Source organism: Salmo trutta, chromosome 16 (assembly GCF_901001165.1).
Source record: "Salmo trutta chromosome 16, fSalTru1.1, whole genome shotgun sequence".
Taxonomy (NCBI): domain Eukaryota; kingdom Metazoa; phylum Chordata; class Actinopteri; order Salmoniformes; family Salmonidae; genus Salmo; species Salmo trutta.
This window is the reverse complement of record NC_042972.1, coordinates 36,975,241-36,995,862: the sequence shown is the minus strand read 5'-3', so window position 1 is coordinate 36,995,862 and position 20,622 is coordinate 36,975,241. Positions and strand designations below refer to the sequence as shown.

Below are 20,622 nucleotides of genomic sequence, written 5' to 3'. Positions count from 1 at the left end.
TGGCTTGGCATTTATCACAAATTGAATCTGGAGTCGATGATTAACAGCCACTAGTATGGCTACTGTTATCTGCTTGCAATAAACAAAAGTAACTACTCTAAATGAAAAAATACAGTTACAGTATTGCACAATTTAGATTATGAGTATGGTTGAGATTCAACAATGGACGCTCAACCAAGCACTGACTGTATAAATATACTTAAATTACATCGCATTGATCTTCCCCTCTTCTCTCAAACCGTACAATCAGTTCTGTCCACTGCTTAACAGGTGGCTCAGGACAAAGGGCAGGTGTCTCCCGAGAGACTCAACAGTAAGTGGGAAAAGATCCTTCGCATCACTGTACATCTCATACCACAAGAGTACTATGATCTAGAGGCCCATAGCTTCTCACTATAACCCCCTCCTCATTCATTTAGGACTAAAGCTGAGCCTCACATCCAACCAAAAATCCGACCTTCGACTGTTTTCTTGTGTCTCATTGCCACTGTCAAAAATGTGTCTATTTTCCCTCCGATCTACATTCCAAAGGACAATTCCGATACTTTTCTTTTCTCTGCTCTGGGATAGAATCACATTCTTTAGAAAGGAGAGAGCGCTTGCAAAACAGGAGAAAAAGGCAAGGGGGGGAAGAAAGACATGAGGCTCTATAATCTTTGGCTCTCACAACAAACAATTAGCCCCATTTTCTTTTTTTGAGATCGGCAAAAAATAACGAGGAGTGGAGAAAGGAGAGGAGAGGGAGAAGCAGCGAAAAGCTATGCTCTTTTATGGCTCTTGTCATATGGATGAAGGCGCGGCGCGTCCATGAGAGCACACGCTCACCTTCAACAACAGGGCGTCCACTGGGCCTCCCGGCCCTTTCAGCCCAGAGACAGACTCCTCAGGGGGCCATTAGAGCATGAATAGAGGCCTGACAGCCCTGTGCAGCTCCGCGGGGCATCCATAAACGCTGACATATTGACTCCCCAGGCCTCTGCTCTGCTCTTTCTGCCTGAGTGTGAAACCGTGAAGGGCATGAAGGGTGGATTCTTCTTTTTTATACATACATTCTACCAGTTGGACGTGGGATATTACTAACAATATGATCGTAGTCCTTTTCAGAAAGGCCTTCTTATTGTGTGGGAGAAAATGCTGTTTCTCAGAAAGCGGGTAAACTAGTATGTTCATACTTTTATCAAAACTTAAGATTTCCCTTTTGTTACATTGTTGTTATTTGCACAAAGACCAAATTAACAAACAAAAGTTTCTGTAGTTGGAGTTTTTCAAAGCAAAAGTTTATATTACAATTCTGATGGATATTTTGGAAAGTTTTCACAAACAAGTCTGTTTGACATAATAGAACTTTAACTTGGAACTAAGTAACAACTAAAAACTTTATGTGACTATGATGCCAGGAGTAAAATGCACTCTCCCCTTAAAGCGGTGTCGCTCTCTGCTACTGAGCCCAGCTTCACACCAGGTATTCTGGTGTCCAATGGGAAGTCATTCCCTGGGATCCATGCTAATTGAGGTCACAGTAAAAGTAATGAAATGGTCCCTGCTAACTGGCACTGGAACTAGAGCCCCCGTCCTCCAACAAAGGCTCCTGAACCTACCCAGGAAATCAAACAGTAACTCAGGGCTATGAGTGGAGGCATCTGGGAGGAACAACTCATTTTCTCAACAAAGCCAAGGAGAGATTACTTTACACAGAATAGGAATGCACAGCAGACAATTTTCATGCCCCAGGAATGCTTCCTAATTTTATGGACAACGTCAGACCGTAAACATTTGTCATTGTGTAGGTTTTTATGGTGCAAGGGACAGCTGGAAGAGTAGTGATGGTGTCTGTGAAGTGAAGTCTTTTTTTATCACAGTCAAGGGAATATAAAAGTACAAAATCCCCAAACATAATATCCATAATCCATAAACACAGCAATTGTGTAGAATTGCCAACAACGTCCACCATTTTAAAACATGTTGTCAGTCTTGTTTAAGGGACATACCACTACACAACACATCATAAATCTGACAATAACCACCTAATGGTCCCAGGAGGTTAACCTCTATACTAATGATGCCTCTATTACTACACACCTAATGGTCCCAGGAGGTTAACCTCTATACTAATGATGCCTCTATTACTACACACCTAATGGTCCCAGGGGGTTAACCTCTATACTAATGATGCCTCTATTACTACACACCTAATGGACCCAGGAGGTTAACCCCTATACTAATGATGCCTCTATTACTACACACCTAATGGTCCCAGGGGGTTAACCCCAATACTAATGATGCCTCTATTACTACACACCTAATGGTCCCAGGGGGTTAACCCCAATACTAATGATGCCTCTATTACTACACACCTAATGGTCCCAGGGGGTTAACCCCAATACTAATGATGCCTCTATTACTACACACCTAATGGTCCCAGGGGGTTAACCCCAATACTAATGATGCCTTTATTACTACACACCTAATGGTCCCAGGAGGTTAACCCCAATACTAATGATGCCTCTATTACTACACACCTAATGGTCCCAGGAGGTTAACCCCAATACTAATGATGCCTCTATTACTACACACCTAATGGTCCCAGGAGGTTAACCCCAATACTAATGATGCCTCTATTACTACACACCTAATGGTCCCAGGGGGTTAACCCCTATACTAATGATACCTCTATTACTACACACCTAATGGTCCCAGGAGGTTAACCCCTATACTAATGATGCCTCTATTACTACACACCTAATGGTCCCAGGGGGTTAACCCCTATACTAATGATGCCTCTATTACTACACACCTAATGGTCCCAGGAGGTTAACCCCTATACTAATGATGCCGCTATTACTACACACCTAATGGTCCCAGGAGGTTAACCCCTATACTAATGATGCCTCTATTACTACACACCTAATGGTCCCAGGAGGTTAACCCCTATACTAATGATGCCTCTATTACTACACACCTAATGGTCCCAGGAGGTTAACCCCAATACTAATGATGCCTCTATTACTACACACCTAATGGTCCCAGGAGGTTAACCCCAATACTAATGATGCCTCTATTACTACACACCTAATGGTCCCAGGAGGTTAACCCCTATACTAATGATGTCTCTATTACTACACACCTAATGGTCCCAGGAGGTTAACCCCTATACTAATGATGCCTCTATTACTACACACCTAATGGTCCCAGGAGGTTAACCCCTATACTAATGATGCCTCTATTACTACACACCTAATGGTCCCAGGAGGTTAACCCCAATACTAATGATGCCTCTATTACTACACACCTAATGGTCCCAGGGGGTTAACCCCTATACTAATGATGCCTCTATTACTACACACCTAATGGTCCCAGGAGGTTAACCCCTATACTAATGATGCCTCTATTACTACACACCTAATGGTCCCAGGAGGTTAACCCCAATACTAATGATGCCTCTATTACTACACACCTAATGGTCCCAGGGGGTTAACCCCTATACTAATGATGCCTCTATTACTACACACCTAATGGTCCCAGGAGGTTAACCCCTATACTAATGATGCCTCTATTACTATACACCTAATGGTCCCAGGGGGTTAACCCCAATACTAATGATGCCTCTATTACTACACACCTAATGGTCCCAGGGGGTTAACCCCAATACTAATGATGCCTCTATTACTACACACCTAATGGTCCCAGGAGGTTAACCCCTATACTAATGATGCCTCTATTACTACACACCTAATGGTCCCAGGGGGTTAACCCCTATACTAATGATGTCTCTATTACTACACACCTAATGGTCCCAGGAGGTTAACCCCTATACGAATGATGCCTCTATTACTACACACCTAATGGTCTCAGGAGGTCACCCCCTATACTAATGATGCCTCTATTACTACACACCTAATGGTCCCAGGAGGTTAACCCCTATACTAATGATGCCTCTATTACTACACACCTAATGGTCCCAGGGGGTTAACCCCTATACTAATGATGCCTCTATTACTACACACCTAATGGTCCCAGGAGGTTAACCCCAATACTAATGATGCCTCTATTACTACACACCTAATGGTCCCAGGAGGTTAACCCCTATACTAATGATGCCTCTATTACTACACACCTAATGGTCCCAGGAGGTTAACCCCAATACTAATGATGCCTCTATTACTACACACCTAATGGTCCCAGGAGGTTAACCCCTATACTAATGATGCCTCTATTACTACACACCTAATGGTCCCAGGGGGTTAACCCCAATACTAATGATGCCTCTATTACTACACACAGGACACAGCAACCATAAGGCCTAAATAGAAAACCTAATGGATCATGATGCTAGGCATGAGTCTGACACTGAATTACTGAGGTAATAACCTACGTGCACAAACACTGTAAACAAATAAATATATCAACAAACAATTGATTGTCCCGACAGGTGAAAGACAGACTATCTCAAGATAATATAAGCAAGAATTAAAGAAGTGAAACCGATAATTCACTCTTTCATTTTGCTTCATAAACTTGAATGAGATTCAGTAAATTCTAACTGAACAAACACTAGCGTTTTTCCAAATAGTTCCTGAGGATCCAGAAGTAATATTTCCTGTTTAGAGGGTTGGAGGGGGACATCAGTAAGTCGTCACAGTGCTTGATATTAACATTTGAAATCTGTGCTCCATAGTGTGGCTTTACAATGTAACGGAAAAGCAAAGCTTTTTGAAATGAGAGTACATATTCCCCAAGGAGAGATTGACAGAGGATGCAGAAATAAGCCCATTAGTTGAAAATGGAGGACCAGGCTCCATTTGAAGTTATTTTGAAGGCTAGAATGGCAGCTCCACCCCACCGTTTCAACTCTCTCCATAACATTTTAACTGGGTGGAAAAAAACACAATTCTGATTCGCAACACTTACGGGAACATGTTTATTGTCTTTGTGCGTGTTAAAAAATGTCCTCACTCACAATTAAAACAAATGAAGATTGCAGTTGCAAGGCAGATTAGGAGCATAAAATGGGAAATGTTCTGGACCTAAGTAGCATAGGCTAATGGCGATTTTTAAACTAGCAGACCATGGTCAATGTCTCTCATTCATCACTAAGAGAGCTGGGCACACTGCTCTAAACGTAATTACTGTTGCACATTATGGGGGCTATTCCTGTTTTGTAATAAAATTAGCCAGAAATGCTTGTTGTGTTTTCTAATGCCACACATTGGCGTAATGCAACACACTGTCCTGATCTGTGCCAGCTGTCAAACACTGACGATTCTGACAGCCAAGGCAAATCGGAAGAAACGTTTTAAAATCAATTCTGAGGAACTGAACAGCACATCCATTATAAAATGCACTGAGGACACAACAAAGGAAGCCAGATAGCCTGCTGTACTGTATTCATTCATATGTCATATGCATTAATCATTTCTCTAGCCACTCTCAATTCTACTGTTTGTCAAAATAACAATGGCTTAATCACCCAGGAAAGATCTATTTGTGTCAGTGGTTCCAGTTATTACACTCTCCGCCTTCATATTTTGTTATGATTAAAGGCATGGGATTCATGTGCTGGTCATCACTGCATATTTTCCTCAGCAGCACAAACCATCTAAATATAGTCTACTCGGTAGAAACCATATCCAAACAAAACAAGACTGGACAATTGGAAGTGAAAAATAACAACCGATTCCAATATGTTCAACTGAGTGAGACAAAAGATGTATGGACTGGCAATGAATCTTGAGTCAAATGACATGACTGTGAATCACAAGCAAACAATAGCAAAACTTGATAGACACCGTAAATACTGAGAAGTTGTATTATATGAAGAGATTTCTAGGTATTCATCAAATCTAGCTCATATTTGAAGCAAAGTAGATTTGAGTGGGAAAGGTGAGAGCTGCTGGTTTTACGGGTGCAGTCCTGTAATGCATGCTCTCATATAAAACACTGGTGACAGAGCACTGCTAGTAGGGCAGGAACAAATAGGAATGTTACAGAGACAGGTGTTCTGTCTAATGGGATCATAAATACTAAATAGAACAGTCTTTTATCTTATGAAAGCTTTAAGGCAGAAATCAAAGATGCCATTGCATGCTGGCTTGGCTCATGATCTGTAAGGCCTGCATAGACATGCTATAAAAACAGAGAGCGAAAATAATAATGACCGTTTACAGATTCGCGGGCCGTTCATATAACAAAATGTATGTGGTCTACTTGTATGTCACTATGCATCAGCATTGAGCAACTATTATGTGGTTTAAGAGCAAGAACAATTCAAGTACAGTATAATTTTTTTTAAATCAAAAACATTATTTGAAATAATTTCATAAAAAGACATGGTTCAATTTTGATCAAATAATGAAACTTGTCTGTCCCTTTAAGGAAAGGTCCCTTAGTCCTGACCCTGACCTCGTCTGCTGGACAGGGCAGGCGTACTAGGCCCCACCAGGGGCTACTCCCCACTAGTTTGTGATCTCTTAATATCCTGAACGACTAGGACCAGTTTATTGCTAGCCAACTCTAATGATGGGTATTTCATGACAACAAACCCCATTGTTTCAGGAGGTCATTGGGTGGGTTGATGTGTGCTTGTTTATTGCTGCAAATGGTAAGGGCTTAGCCAAGGTTGTGTTATTGGCAGCTTCCAAAGAGATATTCTTCAGGGGCTGTTTGTGTTGGTTTATCATTATCATTACCAACTACTTGCTCCTCCTCATGAGAGTTGCGGAGTAGGGAAACGGAAAGGGGGATACCTAGTCAGTTGTACCCCTGAATCAGTACATGCTACACACACCAAAAAGATCAAACAAAAGCCCCCCTATTTTCTTTTTCAAGAGCCCTGGAAGAGGGTGTCAAGGGGATATATCAAACCAAACAATTAAATGAGATTGTTGTCTCCTCCAAAAACAAATACTACAGGTTTGCTACTACTGAAACCTTTCCAACTAATCTCCACCACTGAGGAGAACCCTTGTCTCTTCTGGTGGCTTGGCCTAGAATCAGCAGTGAGTGAGAAATAAATGGGCTTTAAAAAACATTGCTTTTCTTGTCAAGACAGATACCCACTCAAGAGCAGCAACAGTCCAAATGTCTACTCATTCCCTTTCCAATCCCTCTAGTGTGTTTAAAGTGACACGTCTGTCTCTGTCTAATGAGAGAGAAGGGCTGTGGTCCCCAAGGGCCAGTGGTCCTGTCATCACTGAATGTTGCTTTCCTCTGGACAGCCCAGTGATTGTCCACTATCAACGTTAATACCCTCCAACCAGAATTCATTACAGCTCTAAATCTATGAATGAACTAGCCACGAGCTGGAGCAAACCAACCATTAACAAATCACTGGCCACAAAAAGAAATAGGTCTCCAAGGACTCCAGACTAAATTGGATTGCCAATACGAACCAAACCACAGACGTTTGAGAAGTTGAGAAAAACAACAGAAGAAGAGAGAAATACTCCAGAGCCCATCATGACTCCACTTGGTAAACTAACACAGTATTGATCGTCTCGTTTTTTGTTTGTTTAGAAAAGGCTCATCCCTGCTAATAGCTGTCTGAGAGTGTAATCTCTCCCTTGTCCTCCCCCTCTTCTATCCTCCCCTGCCCACTCCCTTTATGTGTTTCTTTTCACTGGGCCTCACATAGTTTGGGTTCAATGTGGCGCTGGGGCTAGGGTAAGGGGCACTGGACTGGGGTGCGATTGTGTTGCTAATGTTGACACCTGCCAGATCAGGCCGGGACTGTTTGGGGCCCTGCGCTCTACGAGCTGGATGCTCCAGGGGTCACAAATCACAGGACTCCCTCTGATTAGGGGAGGCAGAGATCCAGCGACTGACTGGGCTAAAGTGAAGGGCTGGACAGAGAAAGACAGTTAAAGAGAGGTCATGATGTCAAGGATTGTTCACATGGTGTTTGTTCTATAATGTATATTTGAACTTTTTGAACTTGCTAAATAAAGATGTGTAAAAAAACGTTTAAAAACCTAGAGGTAGTAAGAGAGAGAGAGAGGGATAGAGAGTGACACACCTTTATCAAATAAAAGGAAGGGGACTAATGTGTTTTGATGTATACAACAACATTATTGTGATATTTCTCAAAATCCCGCAGTAAATCAATGCATCAGGTTATTCAAATAAAAATAAAAAGCCACTCAGTAATCTGTTATCTCCTTGTTAAGAACATTAACAGTAATCTGTTATCTCCTTGTTAAGAACATTAACAGTAATCTGTTATCTCCTTGTTAAGAACATTAACAGTGTTCCAGACAGAATATGAACTAAAGATTGCTTTCCACCAGAGCAAAAACTGAAAAAAATGATTTAAAAATAATTCTGTTATATTAAAACACAGCTAACCACAGCACATAAATTTGAAGAATATTCAACCGTCTGGCTATTATGTGTGGTATATCTAAGTGTGCAGGGAGAAAATCACCCTGGCCATGACAGTCAGTGCCTGTCTAGATCCTTCTCTCCCTCCCTCTCTTCTGCAATGTATGTTAATGCAGGAAAGGCGAGATCTGAGCTGCAGCAGAAGAACCCTCTCCTTTTAAACTGCTGCTGTCCAGCCGGATCGTGTCAGTTTGAAGGCCCCATTCAAAAGTGTTCATGCATCTGCCTTTGAGACACAATAGCAGCTAGTTTATAAACTGTCTGCCTGGGTGCCTAAAGGATTTAGTTCTTATTGTTTTCAGCCCCTTAATAAACTTTTTGGAGGAGTTCATCAACTTGCCTGAATAGCCTATACAGCGAGTCTCAAGACAGAAAATAACAGAAGGTTCTTTTCTCCTCCCTCTTCTTTCTCTCCTTTTCTAGTGGCCATTCGGCTGATAATGGAGAGACTAGGCTGTCAGACATCAGAAGGGGTTCAGTCCCAATACAAGAAAAAAGGTATTCAATTAGAAGATAAATGCTTTCAAAAAGGGAATGGAGACAATTGAATTTCCACTTCTTCTAAACCAGAGAGAGGATGATTCAGGCTCCAAAATATATTATGCAATGGAAAACACAAAACTATATTCAAAAGACAGACACAGACAAACTCAGATAATATATTAGTTTCATGGGGATGCCTGACCAGTCAGCAAATTAAAGCCTACACTTGAGTTTTGAAATAACAATTTTGTTAAGACTCTATCAAAAAACTATTGAAAAAGCCTATCAAGATGTTAATAAATATTTGGGGGGTTTAAGATGTCTAGGACATCCATTAGACAGGCAGCACAAATCATGGGGATGCAATAAAATGTAACATTGGCTGTAAGCCATTGGCTGTAAGCCATTAATCTGTTACACCTTTTAAACTGTGTTAATTTTTGCAAACTTTAAAGACTTTAATAGATGTCTATTCTAATTAATTTCATAACTAATTAGAAAGCACCGCCACAGTCCATGCGCGGACTGCCCTGTTTAGCCCGCTTGATGGCCATAATTGACGCAGTAGCAGAAACTTTTGAAGAAAAAAAGATCATCCATCGAGCAGTCCAATTCGAAGCGCTCTCATAATCATCCCTTTCTAGGTCTCCCCAAAAAGACTTGAAAGCCGCATTGGCTGGCCCTGACCAATCGCCTACTGTTTCCCACCGATGCACTTTTCCCACCGATGCACTTGAGCATTTAAACGCCCTAATTAGATCTGACAAGTTAAACGAGTTAGTATTAGAAAAGGAAAAGCTGGTCAAGTTATAATTTCCGAGTCAAACTCTTGATCCCTAGCTTACCCCTGTCATCCTCAGTAGTCTCAGTCTCCACATAATGGAGTGTTTCGTAGAATGCCACAGAAGGAACCATCCATCAATCTTATTGCTAATTAATAATAGATACGTTTATTAATAAGAAGAAGAAGAAGAAGAAAATAAGAATCATAAAATTTTAAAAGCATTATAGGCATAATGTAAACTTTTGCATAGCCATGCTCAACATTAGCAGAAAGAAACAAATAACCAAATCTAAAAAGACCAAATAATATTATATGTGCCGAATTATATTATTTTGGGTGAAAAGGATATGGTAGGCCGACACCTTCATATTTATGTCGAGCTGCTCAATGAATAGGCCGACAATATAAACGCCCCAGGTGCATTGCAATGTAAGAATCGCTGGATTATGTTGATGAGAATCTCGTTATTTCGTTTTTGTTCAATAATAGGTGAATAGTAATAACAGTATCCTACATTGTGTCATTACTATCATAATTGTATTATCATTATTCGTTTAGTCTATCTTTTCGACTGAAAACGGTGCTTTCTTGCAGTGGCGCCGTCATGCAGCATTATTTGAGACAAGTTTTGGAAGAGTTGTCTGAAAGCATTAAGATAGCCTACCTTGGGTAAGCCTACATGGGCCCCTCTCTATGGGATACCAAGATGAATTACAGGGGGAACTGCAACGAGCTGGAATTGTAGGCAGTAGCGTTTTATGGGTAGAATCAGTGGGAAGCCAGAAAAAAAGCCATATTACAGCCTATGTGTTGTGATAATTGCGTTGTTTGCTCTATAACCTGTTAGTTCATATGCCTTGTGACCATGTTATACAGACCTAAGGCCGAGACAATAAGAAGACACAGTGGCAGAATAAACCACACCTTTGTTTCATCACAAAACTGTAGCAACCTGTCTGGTGAATTCCACAAAGCATATTGCATGTAGAAAACAGTTACATGACCTACAGCATGGTCAATCAAGTAAATGTTCTCGGATTTTTCGGACCACTAAACAACTATTGATTAGAACCACAGAGAGTTACCGCAAGTCGCAAAGAAAACAGGAGCTGCCTCCACTATTCCAGCACCATTTCAACATCAACAAATCACCTCTGGTTAGTTTAAAAGATACCAACAATGATTGTGTCCATTCAACATAAACTAAATATGATGTGGCTGTCGGTGGTTCTGATATCTGTGTGTGTGCGTGTGGGTGTGCGTGCGCGTTCGTGCAAGTAGAAAACATGTTGACTCACCCTACTTGTAGAGAAGGGCCAATACCTCCTCTTCTCTTTCATGTTGACAAAGTGGTCTATCACTCTGTCATGCAGTACATACTTGTTTTGTTGTTCTAGACTACCTGGCTAAAATGATTGCTCACTAGCCTAACTTCCTTTCATGGGCAACGTTAGCTAGTTAACTTCTTCTAGCTACATATTTAACTTGCATCCTCTCAGGCCAGGGGAACAATGTATGAATTAATGGTTGGATCAGAATCACCATTATAATCCCTGGCCAGAACAGAGAACTAAATAAAACCACAAATCCCCGTCCCCATCCATGGCTAATATAGGAAAGGGCCAATTTTAGCTAGCTCTAGTCACCGGAGGATAACTACACAATGAGATGCTACAATTCAAGTTGTTTCTGACCAACGCTCTCAATGCGATTTGATAGGAGTGACGCCAAATCCAAACTGGCTTCCCTTGACACTTTTTTTAGTGCGCCAGGACCAGCTCACTCAGTTTAGTTCAAAGCTGATTGGCTATTATTTTATTTTTTATTAAGGGAGTCCAAATGTTTGCTGGCTTCCCTTGCATTTAATGCTACTGGCGGCAACAATGTCATACTCTTTTGGACCAGACAACATCAGATAGATGGCCTACACATACAGAGACAGAAGGGTGCTGTTTCGCTCGCTCAGATGCTCTCTCCGGTGAGATACATTCAACATCTTTCAAATTGCAGGGCACAGAGGTGTCTATACCAGCCATGCTCAAGTTAAACAAAAAAAATGAAACTGAAATATGTCATGCAATAGCTTTAAACTAGCGACTCGTTTGGGAAAATGTGGCATTCTATACTGACCAAAAATATAAAGTCAACACCCACTGGGGGGGAAGAGTCGTGCCCTCTTCATGACTGTGTTGGTGTGTGTGGACCATGATAGTTCCTTAATGGTGGACACCGAGGAACTTGAAGCTTTCAACCCACTCCACTACAGCCCTGTCAATGTGAATGGGGGAGTCCTTGGCCCTCTGTTTCCTGTAGTCCACAATCAGCTTTTTGTCTTGCTGACGTTGAGAGAGAGCTTGTTGTTCTGGCACCACACTTCTAGGTTTCTGACCTTCTCCCTGTAGGTGTCTCATCGTCATTGGTGATCAAACCTACCACCGTCGTTGATGCTGGAGCAGTGCGCGGCCACGCAATTGTGGGTGAACAGGGAGTATAGGAGGGGACTAAGCATGCACCCCTGAGGGCCCCGTGTTGAGGGTCATCGTGGCGGATGTGTTGTTGCCTACTCTCACCACCTGGGGGCGGCCCATCAGGAAGTCCAGAATCCAGTTGCAGAAGGAAGTGTTTAATCCCAGGGTCCTTATTGGAGGGCACTATGGTGTTTAATGCTGAGCTGTAGTCAATGAACAGGATTCTCACAAAGGTGTTCCTTTTGTCCAGGAATTCAGTCCAGGCCTGTGTACCTGCATCCAGCCAATGATGCCTAATTTACATAATTGCATGCAGCCCACCTGTTGCAAGTAACTGAAGAAATACAGGAAAGGCAATACGCACCAAAATAACATTTTGATAAAAACAACCATTTCTATTTTAATTATGACATAATTACGTTGGAACAAGGGTATTGACAAAGCATTCCACCAAAATAGAACTTGACTCAAGTGTCTGGAGCACCCATCACCACTATGCATGGAACATCATATATCTCTGGATACCTGCTTTTCAAGCATGATATATTCCTGAAGTACGTGTGTGGACGCACATAAGAGGCACACATAACCAAAGTGTCAAGCCAGACCATATAATTATATCATTATTGAAAAACTATACTATGATATTCTCATTAAAAGAAATGTGCGATGGGGTCAACACAAGTTCTAGTGAAAATAGGTTAAATGACAGGAACATCCTGCACACTATTGCTATAACTGGGGCCTTGAGTGCAATTCTTCATCATTTGTGCCATATGATTTTTGTCAGAAAATCTGTTCTGCAACCCCCATGCACACTAAATACCGTGGTGCTAACAAAACGGCTGCAGAAGTATCGACCACATGAAGGAAATGTGAAGTGAGTAGTCTAGTCTAGATTAAAAAGATCACCATCTCAACAACATCATCATCATCAACAACGAGGACGACGAAAACATGCACGGATTAAAATGTCCTAAAGTGATGATGCATCTTAATTTAGTTTTGAAAAACGTATGAATCACACAGTGTAGGACAATATTTGTATATTTTTCAAGCATGAAATGTTAACCTTGGAATGCTATATCGCATCCAAAAGCAATGTACAGTAAATGAGCTGGGAAATGAAATCCTTTTAAGTTATTAAGCAGGAAAGGATTCTGAACTCGTCTTTATAAATGAGGTAGAAATTCCCATGTCTTATTCTACACTTCCCAATGTCCCTTAAATAGCTGTAGAGGGAAGATTGTCCATTTTGGAGAATCCCACAAGAGATTGAAAAACCATTCTCCTAAGTAGTGTGCACATGATAGGACTTGTCCCACGTGGCAAACATTGCTTTAATTAAAAGACCAGACCAGCCAAAAGACGTGCAGGCTTTTAAACACTGTCTTTCGGTTTGTAATAGGATGAACCACCATTGTGTTTGTGCCGCAACAATAATGTTTCTGATAAGCATAAGGATCGAGTTGTCCTCATCTACTTTCTATATTTCCTTGGCTTGCTCTCTATTTTTATTATTTTAAATATTTTTTTAACAAGACTGCGGAGAACGAAAATCCTGCACATGACAAATTCGGGGTCCCCCTCAAACTCTCAGGTCACCCAAAACAGTGGGTATAATTGCGCGTTAACGCTCCTCCCGAGGAGAGAACGAATCGAGACCTAATCGTTCAAATGTTTTCTGTATCCGTTTAACGTGTCATTACCATCGGTTGACGTGTTATTTAGAAATCAGCCCCGTGACATAGGCTATAAATCACCGTGTGTTCAGATAGCAACTCGAGGTGTGAAAATATTGTTCCTTTATCACAGTGGCGGGTAACGATTAAAGGGGTCCATACTGTTAATTGTATAAAAGCTTGTAAACCATGACCCCTGCTAAATATTGTTCACTGTCGAAGAAATCGGCTTCGGTGCAAACGATTTAGCATAAATTACCAATGATTGTGTTAGTTTTGGAGAGCGTGGAGTCTTCAGCCTATGTCAATGACTGATTTATGCGTTTTGAGTCTCAAAATTCAGTGTCCTGTCAAACTCAAGACAAAGCTTTCCTAACAAACCTATTTGAAATCTAATTATGAGCGGCTTGGGTAATTTGATTGGTTCCAGGATTACACCATGGTCATTATCGTGATTTTGACTGTCCGTTTCCATAAAATAACCCTGCATGCTTACAGTAGTCTCTAATTTACATTATTTGACAGAACTTTGTAGCCTATTGTCTTTGGTGGGCTATAATTGATTTAAAATGTTTACAAACGTTTTTAAATAGTTCAATGTGATTTCTTAATTACAATTAATATATTGTTTTGAACCAGAACATATTATTATTATTAATATATAATAATAATATTATTGGGCTATTCGTATTATTCATATTATTATATTCTATTATTATTGTCAATAATATCGTAATCGATGATATAATTAGCTGTTGCGAGGGATTTCAGCTTTTGCCCTCTGTGTGTAAGAAATCTACCAATGTAAATTCCAGTGAAATGTGTTGAAAGCGGCTGCGGGGAGGTTAATCCGAGTTGAATGCAGTGAAGCACATCGCAGGGTCTGGGCTATGATGGGTATGTTATCTCTACCCAACATTTGGGTCTCCCTCAATTTCAACCCAACCAAATAGCTGCAAGAAAGTGCAGATGGAGTTACTCTCAATGCCTGAGGATTTTTTTTATTAATAGCTAAATAACTTCCCCATACTTTCATTAAACCTCTCGCACACACTATTCCAGATGGATTTGTTTGTCTTTCATTAAACCTCTCGCACACACTATTCCAGATGGATTTGTTTGAAGTTGTCTCTTACTTCATTCCCCTGTCCTTCTCATTCAGCACGGCTTTAGACCCCGAAATATAGCTACATTATATTTCCGGAGATGTGTGTGCGTCGAACACACTCATTTCAAAGCTTTCTTTATTTTTGGTTTTTATACATTTTCAATTGTTTTGCCCGTTTCTGTCGTTTCATACAGTCTGCAACTTCTCAGTTCTCATAGATGACGTGATTCTTTACTAACCCTTTGCATAAAACATCCTTGTTCTTAATCGACACCCATGATCATTTAATTGAATATGCACACAGAGAAAGCGAGCCTGAAGCCTCGGATTGCCTGACACCACAGTGGCTCTCCAATGCTCTCTCTCTCGTGATCCCTTCCCAACGCCCAGAAAGCCCGTCTGACCTCTGTTTGATTAGATTGAGAACCACAGGTAATCCGACGATTTGCTGAAGTGTCCCTTGCCTCCACCTCGCCAATTCATCCAGGCTACAGAGGACAGTTTGTTGGTTTTGTTATTATAGATGGTCCCTTTAAAATGGGCGGATTCATTTTTTCCCTGACGTTCTGACCAGTCATGCACAAACAATATACCTTCTCCAGGATAGAGAACATGCAGGTGTGGCGTTTTGTCTAACCCCTTTACCCCATTGGTCGCCTAATTCAACTTGTCAGGGTCATCGCAGCACCTCACTATCACTATCATGTTATTGAGGATGGCAGGTGGAAAGCGTATATATATATGAATATTCTTATCAAAATGACATAGGCTAAGGCTGCGTTCCTTTTATAAACACGTGTGTAGGGATACCAAGACAGTGGAAGTACAGCTTTCTATAAACTCTTGTATATAATCTTATATATCATCTCCATACATCATGGTGATCTATCTCCATTAAACTACGCCAAGTGGCTGTGGTGAAAGGCACTACATCTCAGTGCTAGAGGCGTCACTACAGACCCTGGTTCGATTCCAGGCTGTATCACAACCAGCCGTGAATGGGAGTCCCATAGGGCGGCGCACAATTTTCCCACCGTCGTCCGGGTTAGGGTTTGGCCGGGGTAGGCCGTCATTGTAAATAAGAATTTGTTCATAACTGACTTGCCTAGTTAAATAAATGTTAAATATAAATACAATAGCCTATTGCAACTTGCTTGAAATTATACATTGAAAATAGCCTACTTGTTTTATCATTTCGGATTACACAGAAGATAAATCTGTGATGCAACACTCAAATATAGCCTATGAATAAAATAAATAAACACATTTAATACATCTAGAGAGCTCTGAAGCAAACCACAAATCTCGTAAATGTGTCACCAGGGCGAGCCACTGTGAGCTCCGCTCAGAGATGAAAGTGAAAATAAATAAAAGGCTCAATTTAATCTGCTTTAAAACCCTTCAACATAACGTTTGTGCTTCCAACTCAGAGAGTGAGGGGCTGATTGGGGATAAATACATTTCTTACCATGCCTGCAAGCTATTACACCCCACTCCAACACAGACACCTATTCAACAGACACGTTTCCATTACTTACGCTAATAAGTCTCAACGTTATTAAATGCCATCCGGATGGTAAACTGTATAAGGACAAATACGAATCTTCTTAAGAATTAAAAAGCAAATTTGGTATGTTCTGAGTTCACGACCTCAGATCTACGTGAGGTTTCCAACATTCTGATGTGACACTGTTGCAAGTAAATTAATATTTCATAATGCAGGGCATGGGCCGACCAAATCTTCGATGTAAACATGGTCATGACGGACATCTGTTTCCTATTCGTGTGTTGAGCATCGAATAAGAACAATCATCATCAGAAAAAATAGCAAAGCAATTAGGAAAAATTGCAGTTAAACATTCGGCAACAAGTTCACCTTGGAATGGAACAAGATAAAATCCCTTTGAAATCAGAAACCGAAATGTTACTGTCTCTACCAATGGCTAATTTTGCCTGAAGTGTTTATAGCCAAAGGCTATTTGTTTACAAAGTGAAACGCCAACATTACACCATGCAGCTAAGAAACACAATGATCCGACCTCTAAATGGATAAATGGACACAAACCATTTAAAAAAAGAAAGCACCGTTTTGCACCATGAAATGCGTTGGCTATTCTCCTCCAACAGATTATTCCGTAATATTACAAAACTATCTACCAGCGGGGTATACTGAATAATTCATTTCCCTTTATATGTACCCTTGCCCTTTGTCCAAACTATTTTCTTTCTCTGGTTGCGGGTTTTTGAATGAGAATGGAACGGACAATTCCCCTTTTTGCTGCCCTGCTTTCTAAGATTTGCCTTTGTAGACCTACCTCGGAATCTTCACTTTAGAAAAGCGTCATTGGACAGAGGTTTTGCGAGTGAAGTTCATCTTCAAGTTCGAATAAGTTTGGCTGTGTATTTTATGGGGAAAAGCTTTTTGTGAACTCTTATATAAACCCTATTCAATGATGTTTGATCTTCTTAAATGGCGACCTTTGTCTCTTTCAGGACAGGTTTGTATAAGCACTATGATTTTCTCTCTCCCTCTATAGTCAATGACATAGTGCACTGACAAGTGGCACAATAACACGAACTAACTAACTGAATTACATTTTTCATATAGACTTAGGCTATACAAAATTATGAATTTGAGTTATCTTAAAATACTAGCTAAATAAATAATGTCGTGTATTCCGATTAGCTATAATGTTAAAAATTGTAATATTCACAATAAGCGTTGTTATTTTTAAATATGAATAATTTGTTTCAAAAACGTTTGTTACCAACTAGTTAATGTGTGCAAGCATGAACATAATTGCCATGAGTATTACGGGGATATGGCTGCAGAGAAGATGCCCTCCTCGTCTCAGTTTAACTGACAAGTGATGTAGTGTCTCTAAACCGACATTGATTGTCAAACCGGTCAACTGTCAGCTGTCGTTTAGGAAGATCGTTAAAGGAGCGGGAGAGGAATTTGTAAAACAAATACATTTTCTGGAGCTAAATAGGCCACCTTCCGTCAGGGCTCACATAAATAATTGAGTAATTGAGTAAAGACTGACTGGGATTTCAAAGCAGGAATGAATGAGCCAATCTGCGAGACGATTTTCCGATTTACCATAAAAGTATAAGAATTTCCCAAGAGATATAGACCATAGAAAAATACATTTAAATCAATTGTTGACCTAATTGAAAATTCTAAGATGATTAAAAAACAACTGTAGCTTCACCTCCAAATAATAATAAATAAAATAAGTATTAATTATATAGGCCTACTAAAATGTAATAATAACAACAATAGCGATAATAATAAAACGAATGGTTGTTGATGATGATGATGATGTTGCTATTGGAATAAGCATGAGCCTAACACAGCATTATCGTGGAAGTGTGTGTATAGGATAAAAGTACGCCTAACATTTTATTGTTTAATAAGACAAATAAGAATGACACAATTTATTCACAATTTATAGCAAAGTAAACCGTGTTTTTCTTTGCTGGCCTACCTTTATCACCGAGAATGCCATCGATGCTATGCTTTGTTTTCTTTTCCCCGTCTTCATCCTTCTTATCACTGTCGTCGTCGTCGTCTTTCTTGCCGAATCGAGCCCTCAGAACTCGGCTGATGGAGCTCACTGAGAGAAAACCAAATAGGCCTTGGATTACAACAACAAAAAGTCCGACGGTATTTTGTGTAGTAAATGAATGGTATATTTCCTCATATGTATATGCTCATCAGCTCATGTCAAGACAAGGTGAAAAATAATAAAGTTACAAAAATAGAAGTACAATACATAAAAACGGCACATAACATACCAGACTGTAGAGGGGTTCATGTCTCATCCCCTTACAGTAATCACCATAAGAAGGAAAAGTTGCTTACCAGAAGCCTCACCTGAAGGAACAGTGCTTCTGTCGCACACCCCGTCCTTCAGCAGCTTGTCCCGGATCTCCCAACTGAACATCCCGGGGTTTTCTCGCTTGTACTCCTCAATCCGCTTCTCCACATCCGGAGTTGATACCTGCTGTGGGTTTTATAATGTGCAACGACCAGACACAGAGAGAGGAAAGTCGAAATAACTTTTAATTCACACGAAGAACATGATATTGTAATGTATATGGATACAAATACACATAGCCTACTTGTTTCCCTGATTGGGAGTTTGAAATGTTGACGCATGCCTTCTTACAACATTTCAAGGCCTATAGCCCAGTCATTTCGTTAAATTAACGTCAAAAGTAGATTTATTTTGTGCATTTTAGCTAACCCTAACCCATTTCCTAACCTTACCTCCAATTATCCTAACCTGCTGCGTCAATTATCCTAACCTGCTGCGTCAATTATCCTAACCTGCTGCGTCAATTATCCTAACCTGCTGCGTAAATTTTCTAACCTGCTACGAAAAGCCAAATCTGACGTTAAATTCGACAAAGACTGGATACCTTCTAGCCATGAACCTATAGCCTAGGCTACTCCACTTCCTGATTGAAGGCCTAGTTTCGAGATGTATGGTTCATGTCTTCATAGGCTACCTCACAAATCAATCACACACAAAACTGCATGTATTTCACTCCATGCAATAGTAATAACTATTAAAAACTCGTAATGTTTGTATGTGGAAATGGTTGCATCTTGCAGGCATGCAGGTGTGTAAAATGCACGTGACATGATAACTGACGAAGAAGAAGAAGAATTGATAGTCTTACACGGATTGCAGGTCAAGGTGTCGGCTAGCTGAAGTCGATTGTGAAATAATGTAGAAACTATAGTCCTCCACTCACCCTAGGCTTGCTGCCTCCTATTGCCCCGGGACGAATCGAACCGGTCTCCTGGTACCGACAGAGGATTTTGGAGACACAACCATGGGAAACTCGTAGCTGTCGCGAGATTACGCAGGGTCGGATGCCATGGTGGGCCATCTCTACTATCTTGTGTCGGATATGATTTGGCAGCGGCCTCCCGTTGATGAACACTCCACCGAGCTGGTTAACCCGACCTTGGCCCAGGGGGGTTGATACTGTTCCACAATAAACATATTCAGGTCCTGTATATTGTCCTGATGATATTGTAATTGTTAAAGTTTAATGCGCAAGAGATCAAGTTAGACAACAATGCAATGACAAAGAGGGCAATGTGAAATTAGGTTAAAGATAAACAATTAAATATGTTGATGTGAAATTGGTTTGGTACTATATAGGCCAACTTTAAATTAATTGATTTCTTGAGTTATTTCACATAGACAATAATTCAATACAAAATGAGTAGGCCTAGGCCTGTAGTTCTTGACTATTAATTTTCGGCCCAAATTCCATTATCATGCGCCTATAACAATCATCATAATAATATGAATTTGCATTATCGTCATCACAACCGTGATAATAATACAGTAATAATAAGTGTATGGATGAACGTCTAACTCTGACATTAGACTGTGAGAGCTGGTAGCAGCAAAGGTTTATTATACTAAACCATAAGATAGACACATTCGAAACATATCCCACAGCCCATCCATTCTTAGTAGAGAACCCTGCCACTCTCATTCCCAGTCAGCCTGGCCGGCAGGACGCATCATTAGTGCCATAGAGCACTTGAGGATCTAATTTCGTATTCAAGAGGCACTGAAGAGTGTGGCACTTTCCACCTTGATTATTCCTAGTCATGCTGTACAAATATTGATGTGATCCTTTGAGCTATCTCTTTGCTGTGTATTTTGTTTCCATTTGCAGCAACAGGAT

At 40.5% G+C, this 20,622-nt stretch overlaps 1 protein-coding gene across 8 annotated transcripts in view; it reads right to left on the bottom strand.

The window, feature by feature from the left end:
- The window catches only part of LOC115150686 (paired box protein Pax-7-like), a 62,653-nt gene that overhangs the window by 40,850 nt on the left and 1,181 nt on the right, over positions 1 to 20,622 (bottom strand). For 2 of the 8 annotated variants that reach the window (XM_029694210.1, XM_029694211.1), the window contains exons 2-4: positions 19,669 to 19,904; positions 18,782 to 18,911; positions 18,393 to 18,521 (exon numbers count right to left, since the gene is read on the bottom strand). In XM_029694210.1, coding sequence (XP_029550070.1) covers positions 18,393 to 18,521; positions 18,782 to 18,911; positions 19,669 to 19,904 — 495 coding nt within the window. Of the gene's footprint in view, positions 1 to 18,392; positions 18,522 to 18,769; positions 18,912 to 19,668; positions 19,944 to 20,622 lie in introns of all 8 variants that reach the window. The other 6 variants (XM_029694206.1, XM_029694207.1, XM_029694204.1 and 3 more) reach the window with 3 other exon arrangements.